Source organism: Cyprinodon tularosa, unplaced genomic scaffold, assembly GCF_016077235.1.
Source record: "Cyprinodon tularosa strain WSP-4 unplaced genomic scaffold, ASM1607723v1 ctg117, whole genome shotgun sequence".
Taxonomy (NCBI): domain Eukaryota; kingdom Metazoa; phylum Chordata; class Actinopteri; order Cyprinodontiformes; family Cyprinodontidae; genus Cyprinodon; species Cyprinodon tularosa.
Genome location: NW_024037970.1, coordinates 21524 through 48545, shown reverse-complemented (window position 1 = coordinate 48545; position 27022 = coordinate 21524). Strand labels below are relative to the sequence as shown.

Sequence of the window (27022 nt, the reverse complement as noted above, 5' to 3'; positions counted from 1 at the left end):
TCATGTGGATTTCTCATTAAACTCTGATCTCAATGCAGTCGCAGTAATGCAGTCAATGTAATGGAATTTAAAAAATATGTAACCTTTCGAATTACATTTTTGCAGACAAAGATCTTATTTTCCTCATCAGTCTGTTGTTGTTTTTTTACCATGTATTGAACAAATTCTTTCATATTACTTAACTTTACCACTAAACACTTTCAAAGGTGCCTAGTCATGTTTTATGACATTTTGAAATGTAAACCTCATTAGCTCAGCTTGGTTGATTACAAAGTCACATACATAACATGCCTGCATCTTCATAGCTCTGTGAGAACAAATGTCAATATTAAACAATGACAATGTGACACCAGGACTAAAGATCCCTGAAGTGAACACATAATTCCTTGTTCTAAAACTTTGCAATGAGCTAACTGGACATCACAGTTAAAGCCATGATCCATACTTGGAGAAAACATGAAGAGTACAAATTGTCAGCTTTATGGCTGGGTGACATGAGCAAAACGTGTATACTTACAGTATATCACAATAGAATTGTTATATTTCATTTAAAATATCTCATTTTGATATTGATATTAACAGCAATGAAAGCTCTCCAAAGCTGGAAAGAAAGTCCACAATAACTGAAAATTATTCTCTCAAGTTCATGAAACCCCGTCAATATAAGATTTTAGAAATGTAAAAAAAAAAAAAAAATTTTTTGCAGCTGCAAGAGATTAAATGCACATAAACAAAGGCGATGATTGCCTCCTCCAATTTCTCAGTCCTTGTCTGTTTCACCGTTTCTCTTTGACTGACTCCTTTATTTTTTATGATTAACTTTTAAAGAAGACAAATGAACCAAGGCCTAAAATACTTTTTTCACAAATTATAGAAAGGCAAAACAACACAAAGGTAGCTCTAAAATACAAACTACAGGTCCCAAGTAAATTCTAGAACATCTAACTTTTGATGAACCACTGTTGATACTGTAGTCAACAGTGAATCCTGCCTTTTCCTTTCTCTCTCAGTTTTGTTTCTTAATGAAAGCTTGGTTTATTTTGCAATTCTCCTTTCTAGTAAAAAAAAAAAAAAAACAGATTAAAGCTCTAATCTTTTCTTATCTGTACGTAATCGTTTACAACATTGGTAACACTGAAACCAAACCTTTATCATGGGAAAGATCAGCTGCGTTAAAACAAAGCTAATCAATTCACACACACACCATAATATCGCTGGAGAGCTTGCTGTCAGTGGAGACGACCTCAAGTTCTGCTCTTATATGTCCGCTTTTATTTAAAAGCTGGGTACAGTAATAAGCTCTTCTTTACTGACTGCTACATTATCAGCACCATGACTGGCTGTTGCTGATGAGAAAATGCTTTCTACTCAGCTATTGGAATAATTTTCTACATGCAACACATTTTTTTCTGATCCATCAGTTGTTAAATATCAGGGTTACATCTGGGGATGTGTTTTTTGGTTTTTTTTTGTCTACCAGGGAAAGGTAATTTTATCTTAGGAACACACTTTGTAGCTAAAAGTACCACATTGAAGCTTAGTACAGCACCGACTACAGCCATGCTGCTACGTCATCACTCAGCCAATAGGCTTTGGCTCTTTTGTTTGGTCTGAACTTAAACTGAAATGAGACGTTTTTTCATCAAAAACTTCATAATCCTCCAACTTGTCTAAATTAAAGCTATTATAATATATCATATTGCTATTCTTTTATTCTGGAATTAGAGCTTTGAATGCCACTGTATATAGTGACAATGAAATTATTCTATTCTATTCTATTGCGTTCTATTCTATAAATAGCAGAGGGACGAAATTTATTCAAAGTGATCTTAAAAGACTTTTTGTCAGTTAGCATGAATGTTAGTCTGCAGTCATTGCTGCTAAATGTGGCACAATCCATTATAGTATCTTTACAGTACATGTAAGATGCATATTTTTATTTATTTTTTCCATAAAGGATCAGGTTTGTTCTGATACTTATTCCTATTAAAATCGGCCTTTTGCATTAATTTATATTATTTTTAACTAAGTATAATATTTGCTTTGATTTGAAATATTATTAAGTAAAACCAGAAGAAATCTGTAGTGGGTCATATGCTTTTTATCATTACTGTTTTTCCACCTTCTGCTGTGCGTTAGTAGGGTGATACTTACATGCATGGCCAGGATGCTGCGCGGGATGAGCTCCCGATACTGCCTGATAGTAAAGTGCCATGTCTTGATCCTCATCAGATCATCAAAGGCGAACTCCAGTATTAACCTACCCTCTGTACAAACCTATAAAGAAAAAAAAAATAGAACAAAAATAAAGATCGGACTTTAATGACTGTAAGGCATATGTCAGATAATTCTAACAAAAAAAAACACAAAAAAAAAAACAGTTATTGTTCAGGCATGGTTCTAATAAAAAAAAATGAACTGAAATAATTTTGACTTGTTTCTAGAATTTGATGAAGAGCTTTTCAAGCTATTTTGATCCCAATATTAACATTTTAAAATTTTAAAATGCAAAAATTAAATGTAATCTGCAAAGGGGTGTGTTTACACCAGAGACAAAAGAACTTCAGGTCAGAGAGAGTTGCCAATTAGGAGGAGACGAAGAGAGCCAGAGAGGGGGAAACGAAGAGAGGAAAAAAAAAACATTATTTCGCCCCTTTAGCTGAATCCAGCTCTTGCAGGGGCTCTAGCGCTTCCCCGTATTTTGTTGCTGTGACAACCAGGCGAGAGTGAGAGAGAGAGAGGGAGGGAGTTGGAGAGGGAGAGTGGAGAGATAGACAGTGAGAGGGGGGAAAAATCAGCTGATTAGTTGGCATGGCAACAGCAAAGATGTAATCCCACCAGACACACTCTAATCAATGCCCCCAGCACAGATGGTCTCCTGAGGATCAACAAGAAAGAGGCTAGCGGCCATACTGAACACAACCCCCCCCCCCCCCCCCCCCCTCCACCACCACCACCGCCGCAAACCCTTCAACCCACCACGACCCTCCCCCTCCCCACCCATGGCCCCCCACCTCCCACCCAACTACCTCTGTTACTCACATGCTAACACACTTAGTTACACAAAAAAAAAAACAAGAAGAAGGAAATATACAGAGCATCTAAACTGCCTTAAAATGTCTGCATGAAAAACAGCCGCTCTGGTGCGTGAAATAAAAAAAGAGATACCCTGCAATCTTCCTAAATTTTCCTCAATATATCCCCTTAAAAAAAAGAAAGACAAAAAAGTTTGCTAAAGAATTACATGTTTTATATGGGCACAAGAACTAAACCAGTAAATATATCATCATATTTTTGTAGTGATGTGTAACATTGATTTTATTTATCTTGACTTTTAAATAAAAAGTACAAAGAAGCATTGACTTAGAAAAATACTTAATTTTTTATTTTTTACTATTTTTCAAGGCTGCACTTAAAAAAAATAAAAATCTCCAAAGAGCTGTTCTAAACCAAATTTCTTTTTGTTTTACACCTGTGTAAACAAATTGACAAATAAATCTGTCTAAGTCTAAATCGAAGTATCTTCAGTGTAATTTCCTTCCCGATTACATACTTTATTTATTATATTTGTTTATTTTACTAATATGATCATTACTGATTTCCATCACTATACAGTACCTTTTCCCCCCACATACTAGATTATTACTGTACCTTCTTTGTGTTGTTGTGTCTTATGTTTTAAAAGTCAATCCTTCTGTACTTAATAACATGATAATATTAAAAATGATAAACTTAGAAACAAGAAACTTCATTATTATTATTATTTAGTTTTCTGTTAAATACAGTTTTTTACTGCTGGAGAGTAACTCCTGTTTTAAATGAGCTACACGTGAATAAATTGACCTCATCAGTAACATATGTTTGGTAGAATTGCTTAAAGTTAAGTAAAATAAAAGAAAGAAATAGAATAGAAATACTCTAAAACTTAACTGTGATTTTGAAATGCTGAAAATCAGAAAAATTTTATCAGATTTGTGGCCTTAAAACTTACGTTAAACATGTCCTTATATTTTCTGATTACTATAAATAAAATAATAAAGGGTTTAAATTTGAATTTTTATTTTAAATATATTTAAATGTTCACTGTAATCAAATAAGGATTCAGCAAAAGAAACCTAGAAAATGTTCATTTTGGTGTCATTTTCTTTTTGAACTGAAATATATCTTCTTAATTATGCAGTGAATATTTTTTGTACATCCCTGGCTACATATATTAATTTTCTTACATCGTTGCTGAAAGTTTGCTTTTTTCTCTGCATGGCATTCACCCAGGAGCAGTGAAATAACTTGAAATGTATTTACCAGTGAATCAGTGTCTTATGATGCTTTCCAGGTCTATTGCCTACAGTGAAACAACAATGCACTATTGATTCCTTCTGCCATAGTGCCTACTGTGTCCTTAGCATTGCCTTCTAATATTGCTCCTACCTCTCTGCAATCCTTCGGCTTTTCTGCAATTAAAAGATAAAATCGTAAATGGACTAAATCAGTACTAGATCAAAGAAAGGAAAAAAAAAAGCTCTAATTGCCAAGTGCAATAAATGCACAGGGATTTGTCATTGCAGTACTGGTGCAAAGACAAAATTGCAGCCAAGGCTTCATTTCTTCCGTCGAGAAGATTCAATCATACAAGCTGGTTATTTCTCCACCATGAAAGTCAGTTAGTTACACCTCATATTTTCTTGCAACAGCTGTAACCATTATTTTTTAGCTAAACAGTGTTCCCTTATGAAAAACCAAAAGGAAGAAAATCTAGATGAATTAAAAAGTTTTCCATTAAATGCTACAACCCCTCACAGAGTCCTCATTGATTTAAGACCAGGGTCATAAATCTTGCACACAACGGGGCTGAGATCTCTGGCTCAAAAGAGCAAGAAAGAATAACAGTGTCGTGCTGCTGAGACACTATTCAATACTGTGCCTCAACCTGACAATCAATTAACGGAGGGGCTGAGGGTCATTAAATTGACTATTATGAGCATTTATCACTGTTTCTGATACACATGAACAGGATCAATGTTTACTAAATATTCTCAGCAGGAGTATTTATGTGATTAAATGGCTTATAATACCACATGCAGGAAGGGCTGTTGGCGGTGAAATAACCTTGAATAAAAAGCCTAGACTTTAAGTTTCTAATATAATTATTTCAAAATTATTAAAACTAAAATAAATAACAGGAACTTATTGCTTTTTCAAGAAACATAAAATCTAAAACTATTACTGCTGCTTAAAATACTACATAAAATATGATGCTGCCCCTTGCAGGGAAGATTACTCTTCTGCTTATAACAAACAAGCTCAGTTAAACAGATTAGCTGGTTGGCCTGTTTAATCAACAGGGCTGCTTGTAACATCCAAACAGCAGTTTAAAGGATCCTTTGGTTACCAAACCATGACTGCGTTGTTTTTATAAGTCTGAGACTTTAAAAAGAAAGGGTAGCAGAGTTCTTTTTACACACTTAAAGACACTCTGGCAAGGGAACTTTTCCTGTTGGCTAGAAATGAAAATTATGTGTAAAAAATCTAAACTGAAACATAGACATATAAGCTAAGCCTTAAAGCAGCACTGTAACTGTTAAGCACTTGAGGCTCTAGACCTGTAATTTCCAGATTGAGCGACCCTGAAGGCCACCAGCATCACAGCACTGTCGCAAAATTAAAAAATTCCTTCTGTGTTTTGAACCTGATAGAAAACCAAAAAGTGTCCTATCTATTTTGGGGTTTTTTTTTTATGCAACACACAGAAGCATAGGAGGTTACTGCTTAAATTTAAGGCAAGCTCAGACTACCTTAAAGTAGTAACATGACTAATTCAAAGATTAAACTCTCTTAAAGCTATAGTGGAGAATTTTAGCAAATTTTTGAAAGGACCCGCCCTCTCCCCCCCCCCAAAAAAATGCATATGCACAACCCTGTACCCGCTCCTGAGAGTGAACGCCTATTAAACGCATGCAAGAGCCTTTTTCTCCGTGTGAACACTGTGTTAAAAAGTTGCTGTTTGCATCGCTTATACATGCTCACTTTCTAAAAGAAGATTTGCAATTTTTCCACTTTGTCAGACTCACCACCAGTTAGTGAAAATGGGGACGAGCACGTAGGATGTCTGACGTAACATGCTGCATTGATATGAGCCAAGTGCCACACATTGGCCTGAAATAAATAATGTAATACATTGAAAATTAGGCTAATATTTGGGTCAAAAATTGTACCTGTTGACAGCTAAGGGAGCATATGTACAACACAGCAGAAATGTCCATTAATGCCCATTCAAACCATAATTCTAATCTACCATCTAATAGTTATTCCCCAATATGCTTAAATTAGCAAATTTGCACTTTGGGACAGATCTTTGTAGTTTCCGGTATCTTAAAACAGGTGTAAACGTGTTTGTAAGTGCAGAGGAAACCTTAAAAGAAGGTGCAAAGTGATTTGCGTTTGCAATTCAGAGTGTGCAAACCTTTTTTTGGGTGTTTGTCTTCATCAATATTCATATCATATTCTAATTACCAAACTGCACAAATTTATGGGTAGAGGTTATGCAAATGTTAAATCTACCATATGGAAAGCAGTTTTCAAAGTGTGCATCTCTTACTCGACAAAACAGCTAATATTTCTCTAATGAGAAAACGCAACACTGCTAATGTTTTGACCAGAGAATTAGTCTCATTTGTTATGTCTTAAATTATATACGTATCTGGTCAATATACATAACTTGGCACCAATTGAGGCTTTGTGTGCGTTGACCATCTCAAAATCTCACCTAACTTGAGAGTATTGGATCGTGTGAGTTAAAGTGCCACTTTACGACAATTTGAGCTCCCCATAAACACTAAAAATAACATAGTTAGTGTTAGGCAACAGAACAGTTAAAACATTTACTTGAACTGACATATTTTTGGTTCACTAATGTTGGATTCCCTCCACAGTAGGGAACTCTGTCTTGTCTTTAAAAGTAACTCCATGACTTTTCAATGAGTGGGTGGAAATTGGTTTGCTATCAGGTTACAAAAATGTTTAATTTTTCCACAATGCATTGGAAGTTGCTTTCAGGGGTGCTAAACCTAGTCTATTGCCCCTAGTGGCTAAAAATTCCACAGTGTTGCTTTAACTTGTCTTTTTTGAGTTGATCTAATACCTTGTATGAGATGCTAGAAACATTTTGCTTTGACCAGTCTTCAAGATGAGAAGGCTTTTAAAGTCACTAAATTATCGATCTACACTAATATAGATTAATGTAAAGTTTAAAACAATTGGAACTCTGATAACGCAGCCTGAAAGAAGAGGCACATTAATTTGGCTATCACAGAATGACAGGAGAATGGTTAAGAAGGAAGAAAAATCTTGAAAGCTTGTTCCAAGAGGATGCAGCAGAGTGTTTCCAGGGGTCACCAAATCTCCATAGAAACAATGTATTTGAACACATTTTTTTTCCAATGGGTACCAATAAAAGTGGAGGGCACTGTAAGTCATGATGATGCTGGAATATAGAAAAAACAGCTTGTCTGATACATAAAGAGGAAATAGGGCATGCTTTGTCAATTTTAGTACGCCATTTTTTTTTTTTTTTTTACAAATGACTAATTAAATACTCTACAAAAGATTAGAATCAACCTGTTTTCATTGGATTTATCTTAATACATAATCAAATTTGTCTCACCCCATGTGAATAACAAACACAGCCCCATACATATTTTGAAAAATGCCATCAATGGGGTCAGCGCCAAGATACCCTTACAATGGGGGCTAAGCGTGGAGATGACTGGTGGAGTTAGGCAGGGGTGAGGCAGCTAGCATACAGGTGCTGGTCATAAAATTAGAATATCATGAAAAAGTAGATTGATTTCAGTAATTCCATTTAAAAAGTGAAACTTGTATATTATATTCATACATTACATACAAACTCATATATTTCAGATGTTTATTTTGTTTAATTTTGATGATTACAAATGACAACAAATGAAAATCTCAAATTCATCATATCAGAAAATTAGAATATTGTGAAAAGGTTCAAAATTGATGGCCCCTGGTGCCACACTCTAATCAGCTAATTAACTCAAACCACCTGCAAAAGCCTTTAAATGGTCTTTCAGTCTAGTTCTATAGGCTACACAATCATGGGGAAGACTGCTGACTTGACAGTTGTCCAAAAGACGACCATCGACACCTTGCACAAGGAGGGCAAGACACAAAAGGTCATCGCTAAAGAGGCTGGCTGTTCACAGAGCTCAGTGTCCAAGCACATTAATAGAGAGGCGAAGGGAAGGAAAAGATGTGGTCGAAAAAGTGTACAAGCAAGAGAGATAACCGCACCCTGGAGAGGATTGTGAAACAAAACCCCTTCAAAAATGTGGAGGAGATTCACAAAGAGTGGACTGCAGCTGGAGTGAGTGCTTCAAGAACCACCACACACAGACGTATGAAAGACATGGGTTTCTGCTGTCGCATTCCTTGTGTCAAGCCACTCTTGAACCACAGACAGCGTCAGAAGCGTCTAAAGAGAAACAGGACTGGACTGCTGGTGAGTGGTCCAAAGTCATGTTCTCTGATGAAAGTAAATTTTGCATTTCCTTTGGAAATCAAGGTCCCAGAGTCTGGAGGAAAAGAAGAGAGGCACTTCATCCACGTTGCTTGAAGTCCAGTGTAAAGTTTCCACAGTCAGTGATGGTTTGGGGTGCCATGTCATCTGCTGGTGTTGGTCCATTGTGTTTTCTGAGGTCCAGGGTCAACGCAGCCACATACCAGGAAGTTTTAGAGCACTTCATGCTTCCTGCAGCTGACCAACTTTTTGGAGATGCAGATTTCATTTTCCAACAGGACTTGGCACCTGCACACAGTGCCAAAGCTACCAGTACCTGGTTGAAGGACCATGGTATCCCTGTTCTTAATTGGCCAGCAAACTCTCCTGACCTTAACCCCATAGAGAATCTATGGGGTATTGTGAAGAAGAAGATGCAATACACCAGACCCAACAATTCAGAAGAGCTAAAAGCCACTATTAGAGCAACCTGGGCTATCATAACACCTGAGCAGTGCCACAGACTGATCGACTCCATGCCACGCCGCATTGCTGCAGTAATACAGGCCAAAGGAGGCCCAACTAAATACTGAGTGCTGTACATGCTCATACTTTTCATGTTCATACTTTTCAGTTGGCCAACATTTCTATAAATCCTTTGTTTTTATTGGTCTTCAGTAATATTCTAATTTTCTGATATGATGAATTTGAGATTTTCATTTGTTGTCATTTGTAATCATCAAAATTAAACAAAATAAACATCTGAAATATATGAGTTTGTATGTAATGTATGAATATAATATACAAGTTTCACTTTTTAAATGGAATTACTGAAATCAATCTACTTTTTCATGATATTCTAATTTTATGACCAGCACCTGTACATCAGCTTATATATATTAAAGCTTTCAGTGTGAGCAGAGGGTCAACAGTAGTAATACCTTCGCTAGATATTTTGAGGTGGAGGCTTTTTCACCCCTGGATTGGGTTTATGAGGGAGGTTTTGCAGAGCCCAGTGGGAGCAAAGTTATAGACTATGGTTTGACTTACCTAAATGAGGAAAACCTTGTATTTCCTTCATGCTTTGGATTGTATAATGATTTTCTAATATAAATATAAGATTCACCCTGAGTGATGCATGCTGTCCATACATTTATTCAATATCCAGATAACTGATAAATTTAATGGTATAGTGGAGAATTTTCGCCAATTTTTGAAAATATTCACATGCAAAACCCTGTACCCACTCCCGACAGAAAATGCCTATTAAATGCGTGCAGTTTCCCTGAACGCATATCTCTTTGTGCACACTCTGTTTAAAAGTTGCTGTTTGCGTCACTCATATAAGCTTACTTTCCAAAAGAAGATTTGCAATTTTTCCACTATGTCAGACTCAGCACGGGTAAGTGAACATTGGGACGAGCACATAGGACGGCCTTATGTAAAAATATTACCAGAATGATTGAAAATTAGGAGGACCACTTGTTTTGATGATCCACCCGGAAAAAGAACATCCTCAACTATACCTTTAATTTACCAAATTTTTCAGATGGACACAATTAAATGAAAATGACAAAAATTGTTTAGTTATTTTACAATCCCTTTTAATTTTCCCAGGGATAAAAAAAATAAAAAATCTTCCCCTGGAATTGGATTTTGTTAAAATGAATCCATTGTGTCATAAAGTTGCCTTCCTCTTTGCTTGCCTCCCAGCATGCAGAAACCCCAGATGGGCATCAGTAACAAGCACCAGGGCCTCAGAGCTAACACACTCTGGTCAGGGAAAGCGAGGCCTGCTGGGTACTCAATAGAGGTGTTGGGATACTGGAAGGTGGCTGAGAGGTTGGGAGCTTTTGCTCAAATTGGCACCCTGTGTCACCTTACCCCGTGTCACCTTGTCAACACCTCTCAGGCTTGTAAGTTGCACACACACATTTTCCACCTGCACCTTGAGAGCTCGCCCACTCAGAGAACCCCCCGTAGGACCACCTATTCGTTAGATTATAGCACTCCACCGTAGCTGAAGTGATATCAATTCATGGAGGAAAAGAAGTTGTGAACATGGGGGGCTGAAAGTCTTTAAATCTGACTTTTATTTGTATTTCCACCTCTTAAATTAGATTAGATATTATTCTATGTTTCATCAGTGTCACTTCATTGTTGTAGATCATTTGCAACAGGACCATAACTCATACTATAAACGGAAACCAATAATGGAATTATGTTACCTGGTACTTTAGTATTTTCTGCTTGAAATATGGGAATAATGTTTTGTGTTTGGACTGGTTCGCAAGGCAACACAAAATAAGTTTATTCTTGAAGCATCCTTTGATACATAAAATTACTTGAATCTAACCGATGAAACCCTTTTTATTTGGAGGGTGTTAATTGATACTTCTAAAATAAAATAATGCAGGTTTGCCTCAAACAGAAATTTAAAGAAATCCATGAAATTCTAACTATTCTGAAAATCTACCTACAAAACAAAACAGTTATAATAATAATAACATCATAGGATTCCTTTCCTTTAATTTAAAAATTTTCCTTTCTTTCTACTTTTGAATTTCACTGTAAACTGTAGTGAGGACAGGCAGCATTTATTAATCTACAACTCAAGTTGAACGTTCAAAACGACTTGAAAACCTACATCTCTTAAAGAGAATAAAAGCAGATTTTAAATGTTTTTCAACCGAGAAAAACCTTCCCATATATTAGACTTAGGCTAAGAAAGATTTTATTTGTCATTTTGTTTACACAAGTGTAAAAACAAAAAGAAATTTCGTTTAGAAACAGCTCTCTGGACAATTTCATCTTCTCTAAAAGTGCAGCCTAGAAAATAGTAAAAATGACTGTAAATTTACAGTGCTAACATTTTTTTTTTAAATATATATATAATGATCAAATATAATACATATAATAAAACCCATTATATTTTATATATATTTTTAAAAACTAAAACCTGATTTCACTCAAAAAACAAACATAGTAGGTTAATGCGGATCCTTGTGCACAAGTTTTATGAGTGTAGACGGTTGTTACCATCACACAGAGAACAGCAGAGACCCTGACAACGACAGCTAACACGCCGTTCGTTGGCAACAACCGTGTCCGAGCTAAGAACCCTATTATCAAGTCTGACTTTACTAATAGCATTTTAGACAAACAAGATTAACTGGTCTCAAACTTCAATTCTCACTTTCACACAAGACAGACTCTCAATACAAATTCTGATTATGGTTTTTAGCACATATAGATTAATTATAATACAGCACATGTAAATTTACTAAAAACTTTATTCTGTGCATATACTAGGTTTGACAGGGACCACCTTTTTACCTTAAAGTTTCCTTAAAGAAGACTTTTTATAAAGTAAAACGGTGGGAAACTAAAACTTTTCCACTTGAGGAGTTCTGGATAGAGCATATTAACATACGAAAAAGATTTTTTTTATCTTATATGCAAAATGTTTACATATTTTTTTTACAATTGTGGTATAATTGCTGCTCTAATTGGGTCACTCTGTCAGCTAAACGCATGTTTTAGAGTCTCTTATATACAGTTAACAATTAATAGATTACTACATCAGTTGACGATTATTTCAATAATCGATTAATGACAATTAATCAGATTATTGTTTCAGCTTTGGTGTATTTGCAATATTAACTATCATGCAATTGATAGCTGATCTGTGAGTGTGATTATTGGCCTTCTATGATGGAAAGCAAAGCGTTAGTCAATGTAAACTGCTAACTAATGTGTCTTATAAAAAAATATGTGGAAGTTCTAATGGATGATATTTCCATAATTCGATATATGTAACATTTATTGTTAATAGTGTTGAAATTGGAAAATGTTTCTGTTGCTGATGGCCTACAAAGAAATTTTTTTTTTTCTAAATTGGCCAGTTTTGGTTAACCAGAACTCTTATTTTAAGATGAACAAAAAGAACAAAATTAGAAACTGACTATATTCTCCTTGTCATATAATTTTAAAAGCATCCTACTACTTTAAATTTACAGAAACACAAACTATGAACCAATATGTTACCTTTGTACTCAGTGGTATAAGTTGCACTGCATTCTCTGTTCCTTTATGTTTTAAAGTTTCTGTTAAGGATAAGATGGTTAAAATGTCCCTGCATCCTAGGTTTGTTGTCTTTGTTTCTCGTTAAAAGAATGCCCGACTAACCAATACATTTTTTTCTAACCAGGTTTTTTTTACTTATTTAAAAGATGTAAAAATACGGAAATCTAAAACAACTTTTAATATACCACAATATGTTTGGCTTTGTTGAAATGTGGAAAGAATTAGACTTTTTGAAAGACGGACAGAGGAGCAGAAAAAGACAGATATAGGCAAAGAGAGAGAGAGAAGGAGGGAGAGCAAGAGCACGAGTTGGGAGCTGGGGATGATTTCTCCAGGGATGAAGGATGCGGATGTGTGTGTCTGTGTGGAGTGTGTGCGTCTGTACGTCTCGAGGGAGCGGGGGTGGAGGGAGAGGGGAGGGGGATGAGGGAGAGAGCGGTGGAGTAGAGAGCGAGGGAAGAATGAGCGAGCCGGCAAAGCGGGGAGGGGGATGAGCAAAGCGGTGGTGGGGGTGATGTGCAGTGGTGGTGGTGTTTGAGGGAAAGCGAGGCGAGGCAGAGCTGATTGAGATTCGGGCCTCCAGAGCTGCAGGCTCGCTGCTGCTGGGAGCTCAGACAGAACACGCTCAGTTATTGGAATTTTTTTTTTTCTAATGAATTAATTCTTCTCATCCAATTTAGGTGAAGATGAAAAGAGAGCAGGGCTGCAAGCATCAAATTTAGCTTTTTGTTGACCGGGCCTAGCCTGTTCTGCTCCCATTTTGTACGGTTAATATCTGACACTTGTAATATATTATAGCTTTTTTTGGTCTGCTGCTTTCGAGAAGCCTTGTTTACAAAAAGCAAAGAAAACCCGACCAGTAACAACATGAAAAGAAATTTCCTTTTTCTATTACTTGAGACGTTCTGCTCATGTTTATTAACACGATAACAAAAGAGCCCCCCTTGTTCCAATAATAATAAAGTGTAAACTAGTTTTTACTTACAAAATGCTGAAGCTGAACCCCAACCAAAGAAAACGACCCTTCCTTTTCTCCCCTTCAGATATAAGATAAATACACCTTAATATAGATACCATAAAAAAAAAGCATATTGGATGCAAAATAATGCTATTTTAATTACGAGCTAAAGGAATAAAAAACCTTTGAAAGGGACATATAAAAAATTTAGCATGAGAGGGTGATAACTGTGTGGAGAATGCAGTAGGTGCATTTATGCCCCTTTTATAAGCTCTATTTTTTTTGGTCTAGTTTTTGCAGTAAAATGTCTGATAAAAGAGCTTCAGTCAATAAAAAAAAAAGATGAAAACTAAATTGTATTGTTATTCTGAATTTTTATATAATTTCAATAAATTCTGCATTATTAACCTACTGATCAGAAAATACCAAAATGTAATATGTTTTTATTACACCTCCTATAAGAGTATCTTAAACTCCTGTTATCCAGCGTCAAACATAATTCAAAAAGTAAATTATGAAACACTATTGTTTAAATGTAATGTTCAACAATAGTTTCTCTATCTTGGTAACAAATTCTGCATGAACAATTTGATTCATCATTGAACTAATACTTCTGGTTGGTTGTGAAGAGTTGGTAAGGCTAATGCAATTATATCTGTTGTATAATAAAAATCCATATCAGCTCAGTTAAAGGTTAGGAACCTTGGTTGAGCAATAATTAAAGTTTGAGTCCAATTTTAATTAGCTTAGCCACACCGCTAAAGCTAAAGCTTTTTAACAAGATAGTCGTTATCAATGAGAAGCACATCTTAACTTTGTTTAACAGAGAGATGCCACCCCTTTTTGTACTTCAACAACAGGCGGATTCTTAATGTTGTTTTTGTGTCATGTTACAACGTATACATTGTACAAACTGCTTCCTAAAAAAGGTTTAAATTTTGATTTCATTTCGCTGATTAACCTAAAAAAATGCTGCAGTGACATTCTTGGTCTTTGTTCAGACTTCTATGTACAGCTCCTCAATTCACCTAAAGAGGTTCATTAAAAAGAACATGCAACAATGTAAACATTCATTTGCATGAGGCCAACTAAATTTTCAGAAGTGCAAACAGAGCACCTGTGTGCTAAAACATGAGATTAGGTCGTACCATTAGTGGGTTATTGCTACCATATTTGTGCAACATTAATGTTGATTTTGTAGCAGTGGTAAATCTGTGAAGTATAATTGTGACCATCATGGTGCAGAATTTCTGGGCGCACCATTGCCGTGCTGCTCTTTGACATGTTCAAAAATGATGTAGCATCCTTGCTTAGATCTAGATTTAATCACAAATGCTTCAGTATGAGATTAGGAGCAAAGAAATGCTGCAGCGGTGTTTACCGGTAGTTAAAGTCACATACAAACAAACATAGATAGCCTTAAAAGCAGCATTGAGAAAGGTAGGCATGAAACAATTATAGCTAAAATAGCAGTGGTTGTCAGTTGGAGCTATCTAAAGGCAAAGTCAACAATGGAGATGCACCATATCTTAATTAATTTTCTTATTTCTAATTATTTATGTTTTTCAAACCATAATAACATAAGAGTTGAAGATAAAGGAGGGAATAGCTACATTCGGTTACTAAAGATCTTAAAAATTCAAAAAAAGCTAATTTGAAATAAAAACTAAAAAACAACAGTAGCTCCTTGTTATAGATAACCAAAAGTTTTCTATTCACTTTACCAGCTCACATCCTGTGACAGGTCAGCTTAGAAGTTAATTACACACACACCGAGGCACCTTTGAGTGAGTGCACAGTGTCAAGTCCTGAAAACAAGAGGTGCATATAGCTGTTGAATGTCAGAACAATCTGGTCTGGTACTTCAGCTCAGGGTTCATGGTGGAAGGAACATGGAATCCCTTTAGCTCAGCTGCTTGGAACTGACAAGGTATCTGGATTCAGATTCATTTAGACAGTCAGCAGAAGAACACTAAGAGTCAGCGAGCCGTCTGGATCAGACCGTGAAGAAGTGCATTTTCACTCCACCTCACAGGGGAATACTGTCCCCAAAGACAGAAGCCATTGAGCTCAGCATTATTGCTTCCACCCACAAGACCTTTGTGTCTGCTTTGGATCATTTTACCTGTGCAATTAGTGTTTCCTTTCCTTTTGTTGGCTTCCATCTGTGTGTCACTTATTATAAAATCTACACTAAACCACACTTGGCTAACATATTACTGCTGTCCTGATGGCTTTGCCTTTGGAGTACCTGCAGATTTAGGAATCAGTCTGTGTCTTTAACATGGCAAATGCCAGAGGGCTGAAAGGGCAGATTTCTGATGAATGACAGAAAAGTAAATATAAGTGGCATTTTACTCTAAAAAAAAGAAAGAAAGAAAAACCAGCATTGCTTTATAAAAATAGCCCCCAGTATTTAATTAGAACTTTTTCAATATATATTTTTAAATAATTAGCATGGTTAAATATAACAAGACACTTTTTCTGTGATTAGTTTTCTACATTCATGAAGGGCAACTTTTACACTGGATAGAAATAATTTGTTCTAAATAAATCAAAGCAGCTTTCATTATAAAAAAAAAAAAAACAAAACAAAAAAATAATACGAAAGAGAATAAAAACTCACTATTTGTAAGTATCTGGCATTACAATTTCAACTTTGCAATGCTATAGGGAAGAAAAAGCATTCTGAAATACTGGAGATTTTTTTTTACAATGCATTTATAAAGAAACAAACCTTCAGTGTTTGAGGATAAAACCATTAAGGACTATTTCAAAAATCATAGAAATGAAAAAGAGGATGAAAGGAAATCAAAGGGTTTAATGGATTTGATCTTAAAGCACTTTTACACCTTTTCAGGCCATTATCATAGCCAAGATCAATTATTTATGGCGAGGGAAGCTCGAGGGTCAGGTGTTACCTTTGTAAACATTGGCTTCCCGTGCTGGGTGACCATGGTGCACTGATCACAGTCCAGGGTGATGCAGGAGTTGTGGAAGGACTCCTTGGAGTGTTTCAGGATGTAATGGAGCTCAGTAACGCCGCCTTCAAACACTGTGCTGAAATAACGGGGTATCAACGTCCGGCCGATTGCTGCAGGGAAGAAGAAGGACAGGAGGGGAAAGTTGAATAATGAAGGAAACCTACATGAAATTATGTGGGGGGAAAAAGTGCTAAACCAGTAGACCAAAAACAAAACCCCCAAAAAACTATAATATATTAAAAAAGTCAGATATTAACCATACCAAATAGGAGCAGAGCAGGCTAGGCTTGGTCAACAAAAAAGCTTAGAGACAAAAGGGGGTTTAAAACAGTATTACATATACTTATTTTTTTTTTTTTGCTCATTATACTTGCAGTTCTTTGCTTTTTACCAATAAGTTAGATGCCTTGCCTAAAGACACTTCAGTCTGAGCTGGCATTGCTTATCTATCCAGTCACATCCCCACCAGGTGAATCTGCCATGGCATCCTGGGAATGGCACTGCGCTGCCACGTAACAGTTATCAACACACTGTTTATGCTGCTTGAGGTGTATTGAATTTCGGCGGGTTTAAACACATAAAGGAAAATATGTTTAGTTGTGATGTGGTGGAACAGAGGAACACAAACTAGTGCACAACTGTCTTTATCAGAGCCGAAGTGTTTGCATATACTGTTTAATCAATGGCCACCTCTCGAGTCAAAGCTTCGTAGAACCACCATGTGCTGCAATTTTAGCTCTAAATCTTTTATTTACCCATTATTATTTTAAATAATAGCTCAAGCTAGGCTAGAGTGGGTAAAAAGAATATTGAACTTCTAATCTATGGTCTTACCAGAGACTCAGCTGGATTTAGATCAGCTCTGATCTCAACCATCCCACCCAACACATAATGCACAAGCAAATATTGAGCACAAAACACAAACAATGAATCGTTAATGATTCATTTAGATCAGAGTATATACATATTTTTAATGAAATAGCTGTTAGTTTGACCATTTTTTTCTTAGTTTTTTTTTAGCTTGAAAAATGTTTGCAGCAGTACTGTAGGTATACCATACACTGATATTATAAATTATTATGTATTCAGATCTTAAAGCCATGGCTCAACATATTTCTGGTACACTTCCAACAAGAAACCTTGTTTAAAACATACAAATTATGTTTTATTTTACTTCAATCAACTATTCAGGTTACTGTATATCATAAGTTCCCAAACGAACCCCTAAAATACAGGGCTAGAGACTTCTTTCTCCCTGCAGGTGGGCTGGTCACCCCCTTTAACACCTAAAAAGAAAAATGGAATAACAACTATCAGGAGCTTCGGTTGGATTTTTTTTTTTCATTACCTCTGCATAAATAACTACTACTGTAGCACAACAGTTCCTCTCATTAACAGAGATTCTTTCAACTTACATTGAATGCAGGATGCACAGATGTTTGGCTGATTGGCTGCACCAGGTAGACAACAAGATGTTTTAGGATGTTTGTTTCAGTTTGCTCTATTTTTCCTACTCCAATTTATACAAGAAACCTATTGTCCACAAATGACAGGGTCTAGTGATAAATTTCTGCTTTATGTAATATTTATATCAGGGTTTTTTATTTGTGTCACAGAATATGGCTTTGTGCACATACAACACTATTTAGTTTTCTACTAACCTAAAGTAACAGTGCTTTACCAGATGCAGGTTAACTAAAATGTATTCATGCATAAAGTTATATTATCTATTAAAATCTGCAGGTTTAACATGAAATCAGGTGTGCACAACACTAGGGATTACAAATGAATTAGTCAGTATAAACTCCAAGCTTTGTTACTTTTACCAAATTATTATCCGAACCTTAAAGGAAGAATATGAGGCAGATAAAAATTCTTAAGCATCTCTTCAGCTTATGTTTTATGTTCTAAGCGAAAGAAGTAGTTTGTGTCTCCATTAAAAACCTGACACAGCAGGAGGTAGCAGGCCGAGCTGTGTGCTAGGGCTGAAGCACCACAAATTACCCTACTGTTTTTGCACTGCAGTTGTGCATTATATGGTTCAACAAATGAGATAAAGGGAGATCATTAGAAAACTTCAGAGAGATGGACAGGCATAAATTAGAACCTTATGGATAGAACTGTGCTATTTCCTGCGTCTTGGAGATATTTTAGGCTCGACTAATTGCCTCCTGGCTCAGCACACAAACAAAAAGAGTCTGTCTGCTTTTTTTTTATACTGTGCTCACTAGTTGGTATATATATATTTTTATTTATTATTATATATCAGTTTTATTCTGAAAACAAGCAGCCCAATGAGCACTTTGCAGCAAATTCCCATAGTAATTTCACTTAGATAAGTGTCTACAATTCTCTCTAATAATGTGTTGTAGCACTAATTGCCATTTTAACAGGTCTCTTTATGTAGTTAATATACAAAGGAATAATAATAACAACAACAATAGTAATAATAATAATAATAATAATAATAATAATAATAATATACATTTGCATTTCGGTATAAAATACCTCCTACGATAATAGTGGGAAAACTTGCAATATATTTGTTCTGATGATGCTAATATTGTCAAAATTAATGTTGTTATTCTGAAAAAAGTAACTTTTATTATTATAAATTTTAATGTTTTGATTAGCTGTAAGAGGAAAAGTATCATGCTGAACATTAACACAGTTAATTGAGTTAGAGGAATAATAAAAATTATATAAAATCAAAGCCAAGTGCTTAATTTTCTCATCCTTTAAATACAAAGATACCAAGATTACTAATACAAGCAATAATAACAAAAATAAATATATGGCAGGCATAAAACGCTTTAAGAAATCAAGAAAGGACAAAGAATTCTAATTTTAGTTTGTGTTTACTGTTTGACACCTTCCATATCAATGAAAATCACGGGTGCAGCTGAGACATTTGTTCTGCCGCCAGGCTGCTTTTAATTATTAGATGAAAGGTGAGTCTTGAGGAGGGGTCAGAATGATTGCACATTTAAATATATAAATCATGAAGAAGATGACTTTCTAATTGAGGTCATTTAGAAATCAGAGCTTTCACTGAGGCAGACACTATATGGATTTTGTCACTGTTACTTATAGGCTTAAGCAATTCCACAACTAAAATCAATATTAGGTTTGGAGAGCACTGGCAATAACAGTCCATCCAAACTGCCCACATATATTTGCATGCAGAGCATAAATGTGTTTAACTTGAAATATAGCAGCTTAGTAAAGTTTACATCCAAATCACCCTTAACGATACTGATTTTAAGAAAAACATTTACATTGTGATTTATTGTTATTTATATCGACACAATGTGTCTGTGAGCGCAGAACGCTCTGAACATCAGATTTTTCCTCAACTCTTCTTAAACAGAGCTGAAGGCTCAAATCATTCAACAAACAGCTGATATTTAAAACCTCCTTTAACCAACAACTAAATGTTTCTGTATATTATTCTTCCAGGGTTAGGCTACCTGTACAACATTTATATGAAATGTTTCACATAATCACAGAAAGCTTCTGCAATGCAAACTTTCAACAGTAGCCTGAAGAGACAATGAGCATCTGCATGATATAAACCGGAGGAGTCAGTATTGTTATTGTATAAGTAAATATGTTTGTATTAATATATTTTGAAAGGTTATAAAAGCCTCAAAGCCCTTCCACCTCAGAAAAGTGACCAAAAATGACCCTATATCTCCCAACAAGGCATCTATATTGAAGAGGCATGTCAAAATACATTTAGAAAAGGTCCAGTTGCCAAATTTAAAATCCATGAGCTGTACCAAAAGCTGTTTTTAAAAACAGGCAATCTAAACTGAGATTAGACAAACATCCAAGAAATAACCTATACGTTGAAAATAAAGTCATAATTAAACAAATGAAAAGATAAAAAGATAATGCCTTTACACTCCTGCTTAAATATGTATGCATAGTTTCAAAACAAATCTCTATTTACTGAAAAAGCATATACTCACACTAAAATGAGGTGAAATTCCAACTTTTTGTTTAGCCGCATTTCTTGAATTAGGGGGAGAAGAACAAACTTCTTAGATTAGTTTTTTCTTTATCATTAGAGGCACAACTGTTGATTATATTAACAACTATTTCAATTCAATTCAGTTTCAATTCAGTTTATTTATATAGCATCAATTCACACTTTACAGTGACGATTCAAGCAGATCAAACAGTCAAATTGATTAAAAGTTTTCTATCTAAGGAAAATCAATTAATTGTATCTACTGTACTACTTGTAATGAAGGTAATCCCTAACACCAAAAATGCTTGTAGCAACAGTGGAGAGGAAAAACTCCCTTTAAACAGGAAAAAACCTCCAGCACAACCAGGCTCAGTATGATTATTTATATAATTTTACCTTCTTTAAATTTTAACCAATAATGTTTGATCTTCTGCTTTATTGGGATATACGTACATATATATGACACAGAGTAAGACTTCTTAAGGTACTGCCCACAAGGCTGAAAAATGACCTACTTCTAATCTCCACTAATCACAGTGAGAAGTTTGGTAAGGAAGGAGTTTTAAAAAGTTTCCAAAGCATTTCATTTATTTTTGCAAAGTTCCTGACAACTATTAGATAGTGATGAGCAAACCAACTGGGAATGATGCCAGAAGAAACTCTTCACAGGTTCAATCAAAAAACAAAAAGTTGCCTTAATTCTACAACAACTTTATCAAGCACCATGTTTTTTAATTACGACTCCTAAATTGGGGTTTTGAATTTGAGTTTTGCATCCAATAAAACGAAAAGAAAGGATGTATATATATGCATGGTGGAGGATGGATGATGTTTAGGGAAATTTTCACAACTAATGATCATAACAATCTTATTAGGGGCTTGTATTAAAATTGACTATTTATAAAAACAATTTTAAATAAATACTCCCCAAACGAATAAAGGTACTAAAATTAAAGGTTTAATTTTTGAAGCAGTTTGTTTTAATTTAGGATTATGCTAATTCAACAAAACATTGTTTTCAAAATTTTTACCAAGGGTGCCATTAAATGTGCCTGGTACTGTGAATTGGATTCACCAAGCAAGCTTTTTTAATAAGAAACAGTTACAGGAAGTAAACTATTAAACTGCAGAAACTGGATAATTGAAACTACGGTGATAAACTGAAGCTGATATTGATTTAGTTATCTCAAATTGGCCAATTAAATTGAAGAACTAAGACAATTGCTCATGAGATAAAAAAAAATCAGGTAGATGCAGATCACATCTCCATGTTTACAACTCACTCAGAATTTAAAACAAGGCTGTTTTCCGTGCAAAACTAAACATGTAGATTAATCATCTGCGCACCACCCACAGAGAGCACCTGCATCACACAGCTTTCTCTTTGAAGTAAAACCTGCAGCCTCCACTTGTCTCTCCAACCCTGAATGTTGCAGTTCTAGTTACTTGTGAAGCAGATGTCCAAACTCAAAGATAACATCTTGGTAGCATATTCTTAAAGAGCCTACTTGTGGAGCTCTTATTTCTGTACAGCCATATATGCTATACGCTGCCATACACGCACATGCCTGAGAGCAGCTCTGCAAACACCTGCTTCATCCAAACATCACCGGCCAGCTCCACTCGAGCAAATTGACTTGCTTAAGGGCAGCTACTTATCAAATGCACAGGGAAACTGAAGCAGTATCTGCTCCATCCTGAGCTGACACTTTTCTCTTCTGCCTGCAAACTATTATTGCTCCCTCGTATACGTATGCAAATCTCAGTAGACATGTATTTAATATGATTTAAATCTCATGTTTAATAAAGCTAGCAACTCAAAAGGCAAACATATAAAACCCTGGTTGCAATCTGATGTTAAGATGAGAGAAATCTTAAATAAACATATTCTAAATCAGTATTGGACATCTATAAGCAGCAAAAACAAAAAAAGTTAGACTTTTGATATACATTATCATGACAAATGTTTCGTAGTTTCTTTGTACAATACAATGCAAATCGCAGGAATTAAACTTTCACATTGTATAAAATGAAATAGGATAAGAAACCACTACTGTAAAAACACACTGTATGTGCATTAAGCTAAATTCCACAACATAGTCATAATACCCAGAGTCAGACAATCGCAAGGTTTCTATTTCTAGTAACTTTATTCTTTTTTTTTCATAGATACTAAACAAATAAACAAAAAATGTATAAATAATATGCAATGATTAATATACAGAAACACATAAACACACTAACAGAAAAAACTGAAATAAAAACCAAAGGACAATAATAAATTAATGAGGAAGAATGTACCAATGTTTATATTCTCACAGAAAATATCTAATAAAAGTGGCCTTAAATCAATTATAGCAATCCGCATTGATTTGGCAGCATATTATAATTATTTATTAAATTAGTTGGGTCAGTACATGTGCAGGTTTTCATTTCTAATTCATGCATTGTTCAATTTTGTCTGGATAGTGGCTAAATAAAAAACAGGGCTGCAGACTCTTGTAGCTAGAAATACACTTTGGATTGAAAGAGTGGGAAAGACGTACAGTATGAGAAGAACAAGGTAAAAAAAAAGAATCTTTCTGATAAAGTTGCATAAAAGATCGATTATCCAAAGTTTGTTCTTAAGTTCAATCAGCACCAGTTTATTTTCTATTTAACAAATTAGTAATCAGAAAATCAACTTATCCATTTATAATATTTTTTTTAACCTAGACTGTAGAAACTGAGAAAAGCAGCATTGCTTTGACTAGTAGCAGTATTAATAAGGATGTTTAATCACGCTTCCATTAACTTAGTGGCCTCATCTGAATGCTTCCGCAGATTTAGCATTCCCTTCAGTGAACACCAATGTTCATAGCGTACTCCCAGCACTATTCCCATCTTATACCTTTTAGAATCAAGTATTATTTCTTTTAATTTTATTTCTTTTTTTGCATTTTATCAATATGGGTCTTCTTTAATTTCAAAACTTCACTGGGAAGTTCTAACTTAATTAGCCACATCGCTCTCCTGTGTGACCTCTGCACATGTGCGCTGGTCACTCCATAATAAGTTTGTCAAAAATATGTTTGAAAGTTTTCGGAAATCTGTAATCAGTTTAAAGTAATCAACCATTAGTTAAGCAGTCTTTATGGGAAAGAGTTTCACACTGCCTAAACTGAGAGGCTCACACTTTTCTGTGACTGATCATGGTAGCAATAAACACATCCTATGGAGCTCTTGTTGCTCCCCCTATGCTGTATATCCCTGGGAGGTGAGTCGTATCGCTCATATCAAAAATGGACATTCGTCACGGCTGCTCAGGGGTTGCATCATGCTGCCAGATATCCAGCTGAAAGAATGCTTCTACACTGACAAGAAAGACAGATTTGGCTGTCTGGAGATATTCCTGACTGCAAACTGCATGGTGCAGTCATGGTTCAGGAGCTAAAGCTCCACCCACCAGTTTTATGAAGCTCACACTTGAAAAAAAATGTGAAAGCTTCAGAAGGGCATATCTGAAAAAAAACCTGGCTGCAAGCTAACTAACAGCATCATTAGTGGAGGTTTTCATAATAATATCTATATATAATAGGGCTGCAACTAACGATTATTTTAAAAATCGATGAATCGGACGATTATTTTTTCGATTAATCGATGAATCGGACAAAAAATATTTTTTATATTAACCTCTTTATTCCAAAATAAACATTTTAGACAGAACAAACAAGCACACAAGTACAGGTTGCTCGTTAACTGTACTGGTGCAATATGAAAAATAAATGTTTGTGTTAAAACTACGCAAACTTACATGAGAAATGTAGCTGTACATCCACAAAATATAGGGTACTTTGTTTCATAAAGCGCAAAAAAAGACATTTTTGTTTTTAAAAGCCCCTAAGGGGTTCAAACAATAGGCCCCCCCATTTCAACAAATGAGTTTTTTTAGACTAGAAGAGTTCTGCCTTTTAAGACAGGAAAGTATAGCAGTTAAAGTTGCTACTTTAGAAAATACTGAATCATAGAGATAAAAATAGCCCTGTGATTCAAATTATAAATTGTATTTGGAATAAAAATGAGAGAACTAGGGGTGCTAAAAAACACATCCTCCAAAGACAGATATTTACATGGGAATGTGGCAGATAATTAATTGACATATTACTGATCTTGCTGGATTTTATTCTGCTTTACTTCCATAAATTGCAGGATCTTCTTTACTTTAACTTTGCCAGAAGATTTAAACTTTAAAAGCCTTGCCCTCATAATTTGCAAGTTAATTTATTTATAAAGAAAATATAAACGCTGCTTAAGCTAATTCAAATGAAATTAAAGGTAAAATAAGTAGCCAACCTTATCACTGTCTGTAACCTACTAACACGGTAAGGAAAGCATCAGATGAGCTACCTGAGAAACTAACGTTACGTTTCCCCACTTTAAAACCAAACAAACATGGTGCTTCCGTGCCATGTTAATTTCTTTTGAAAAAAGTTGCATGTTATCACTTTTTTCGCTTTACAAAGCGCAGGCTATTTTAATTATTGTGATCAATTTGCGCCGTCAATCCCGGTGCATGCGCGCTTCATTTGCAGTCTGGACGCTGAGGCTCTGACTGCAGCGCTGAGAGGGACTCCTGCGGGAAAACGCGGTTGGGGTGGGGGAGGCGCCCCACGGCAGAGTAGGAACGATACATGCTTTCACGTAAGAGTCTCCAAAAGCCGCCAGTGACACCGAAAAAAGTCGCCAGATTTGTCGCTAGAACGCTTTTTTAAAAAATAGTCGCTGGAGGGGTCTGAAAAGTCGCTGAGTTGGCAACACTGCACCTGCGGCGCTGACTCGCTCTGCCTTTTTTTTTTTTTCTTCCTCTTTCAGTCAAGAGGCAGTGATGACGGCGCGGCGGATGACGCAATAATCGCGCGACACAACTAATCGATGATGAAATTCGTTGCCAACGCTTTTAAAAGTCGATTTTTATCGATTTTATCGATTCGTTGTTGCAGCCCTAATATATAATAATATAAAGCAAACATTACTAATAATCTGAAAAATGAAACATCCCTAAACTTGGTTTTCTTGCGTTCATTTTGGCAACATAGGGTTCAAGTTAAAATCCTCTGCGACCTACAAAAAGCACTAAGATTTGACAGACATAACCTAAATTCTGGGATTTTCCTTCAACCTCTTGCTCCTTTATTGATGGGATATGTCTCTCCTTTTCTGCATTTTCATGACTACCGAATCTGCATTATTTGAGCATTCATGAAAAAATAAATAAAGACTTGGATAGCCACATTATCCAGCAACACACAGCCTCTGATTTCAAGCAAGAATAATCCATCTTAGAGTCAACACTGTGCTGCCTAGAATTATGCCCTTTTTCTTTTCCCCAGGGTGGCTGGTTGGTCAGGAGGCAGTGAAGGTTAGAATCTAAGGGGGGCGAGGATGTTGGAAGGGTTTGGCCTGGGAATAAAACTTCATTAAGAAGTGAAATGTCCCCTAAGACACTGGCTCAGGAGGATTTTTGTGGTCAGACCCGGATGGTAGAGTCTAATACGAGGATGATGTGAGTGGCTGGGTGCATAGGGGCAGTATGGGGAAGAAGCAGGGGAGGGTGGACCTGTGACTGGCATGTTTTTTAAATTCGATAAAGTCAGGCATGACTAAATAACAGATAAAATGTTTGGCATCGTGAGCAGCAACTGTGAGGAGAAGAAGGAGGAGGAGGAGGGAAGGGGAACGGGGGAGTGTGCTCGACGTAGATGACTGTGTAAATGATGCTCTTTCGCTCTCTCTGTATCTTGCAGCCTCCCTCACTTGGTCTCCACCACGGCTGAAAAACAAAGTACGCCAAGGAGTGGAGCTGACTGCTAATGCGGAGGAGCTCTGAGGAAACGGGGGGTATGGGGGGGTGTATTGGGACTGAAATAAAAATGAGCAGGGGATGAAAGAGAAACAGTACAGGGAAACTAGGAGAAAAGCTCAAAAATACAAGAGCTTGTCAATGAGGGAGAGAAGAGCGGCAGTGGGGGTACAAGGAGAAGAGATGAAGAGATTGGGAGGGGAATGCTCAGGTGACTCACGGATCTGCTCCTTGCCCATCTCGCCAAGCCATGCAGGATTTTTGGTTGCGTCTCCTCAACCAAAACTGTTCTAATAAAAGTCAGTGTGCGTAACTCGGAGTGACACAGTGATAGATAAGCATGTAATAGTAGCCGTGCTAGCAACTCTTGGATCACTTCAAGCACAGCAGCCCTGTGTTTCTCTTCAGATAACTTCCTCACTGAGACTCAAATACTTTATGCTCCCTGTATACAGCAAACAAACACAATAGACGAGCTGGAAGGAGCTTTGACACTTCATCACGTTAAATTCTTAGTAAGGAGATACAACAATACATTGTGACTCTTTAACTCTTAGTAATTAAAATCTAAGTTCATCTTTTAGTTAATCTAAAATTAGGGTCACAAAGTTTGGTTCTCCTGCTGTTCTTTATTTAGAGATTGGTTAAAGAAGTTCTCAAC

General features: G+C 35.9%; 1 protein-coding gene across 1 annotated transcript in view; it reads right to left on the bottom strand.

The window, feature by feature from the left end:
• Window positions 1–26600, bottom strand: part of ldb2a (LIM domain binding 2a) — a 57611-nt gene extending 31011 nt beyond the window's left edge. Inside the window, exons 1-4 of the mRNA XM_038307930.1 lie at window positions 26534–26600; window positions 26202–26420; window positions 16484–16656; window positions 2155–2277 (exon numbers count right to left, since the gene is read on the bottom strand). Coding sequence (XP_038163858.1) covers window positions 2155–2277; window positions 16484–16656; window positions 26202–26420; window positions 26534–26600 — 582 coding nt within the window. The remainder of the gene's footprint in view (window positions 1–2154; window positions 2278–16483; window positions 16657–26201; window positions 26421–26533) is intronic.
• Window positions 26601–27022: the final 422 nt, after the last annotated feature.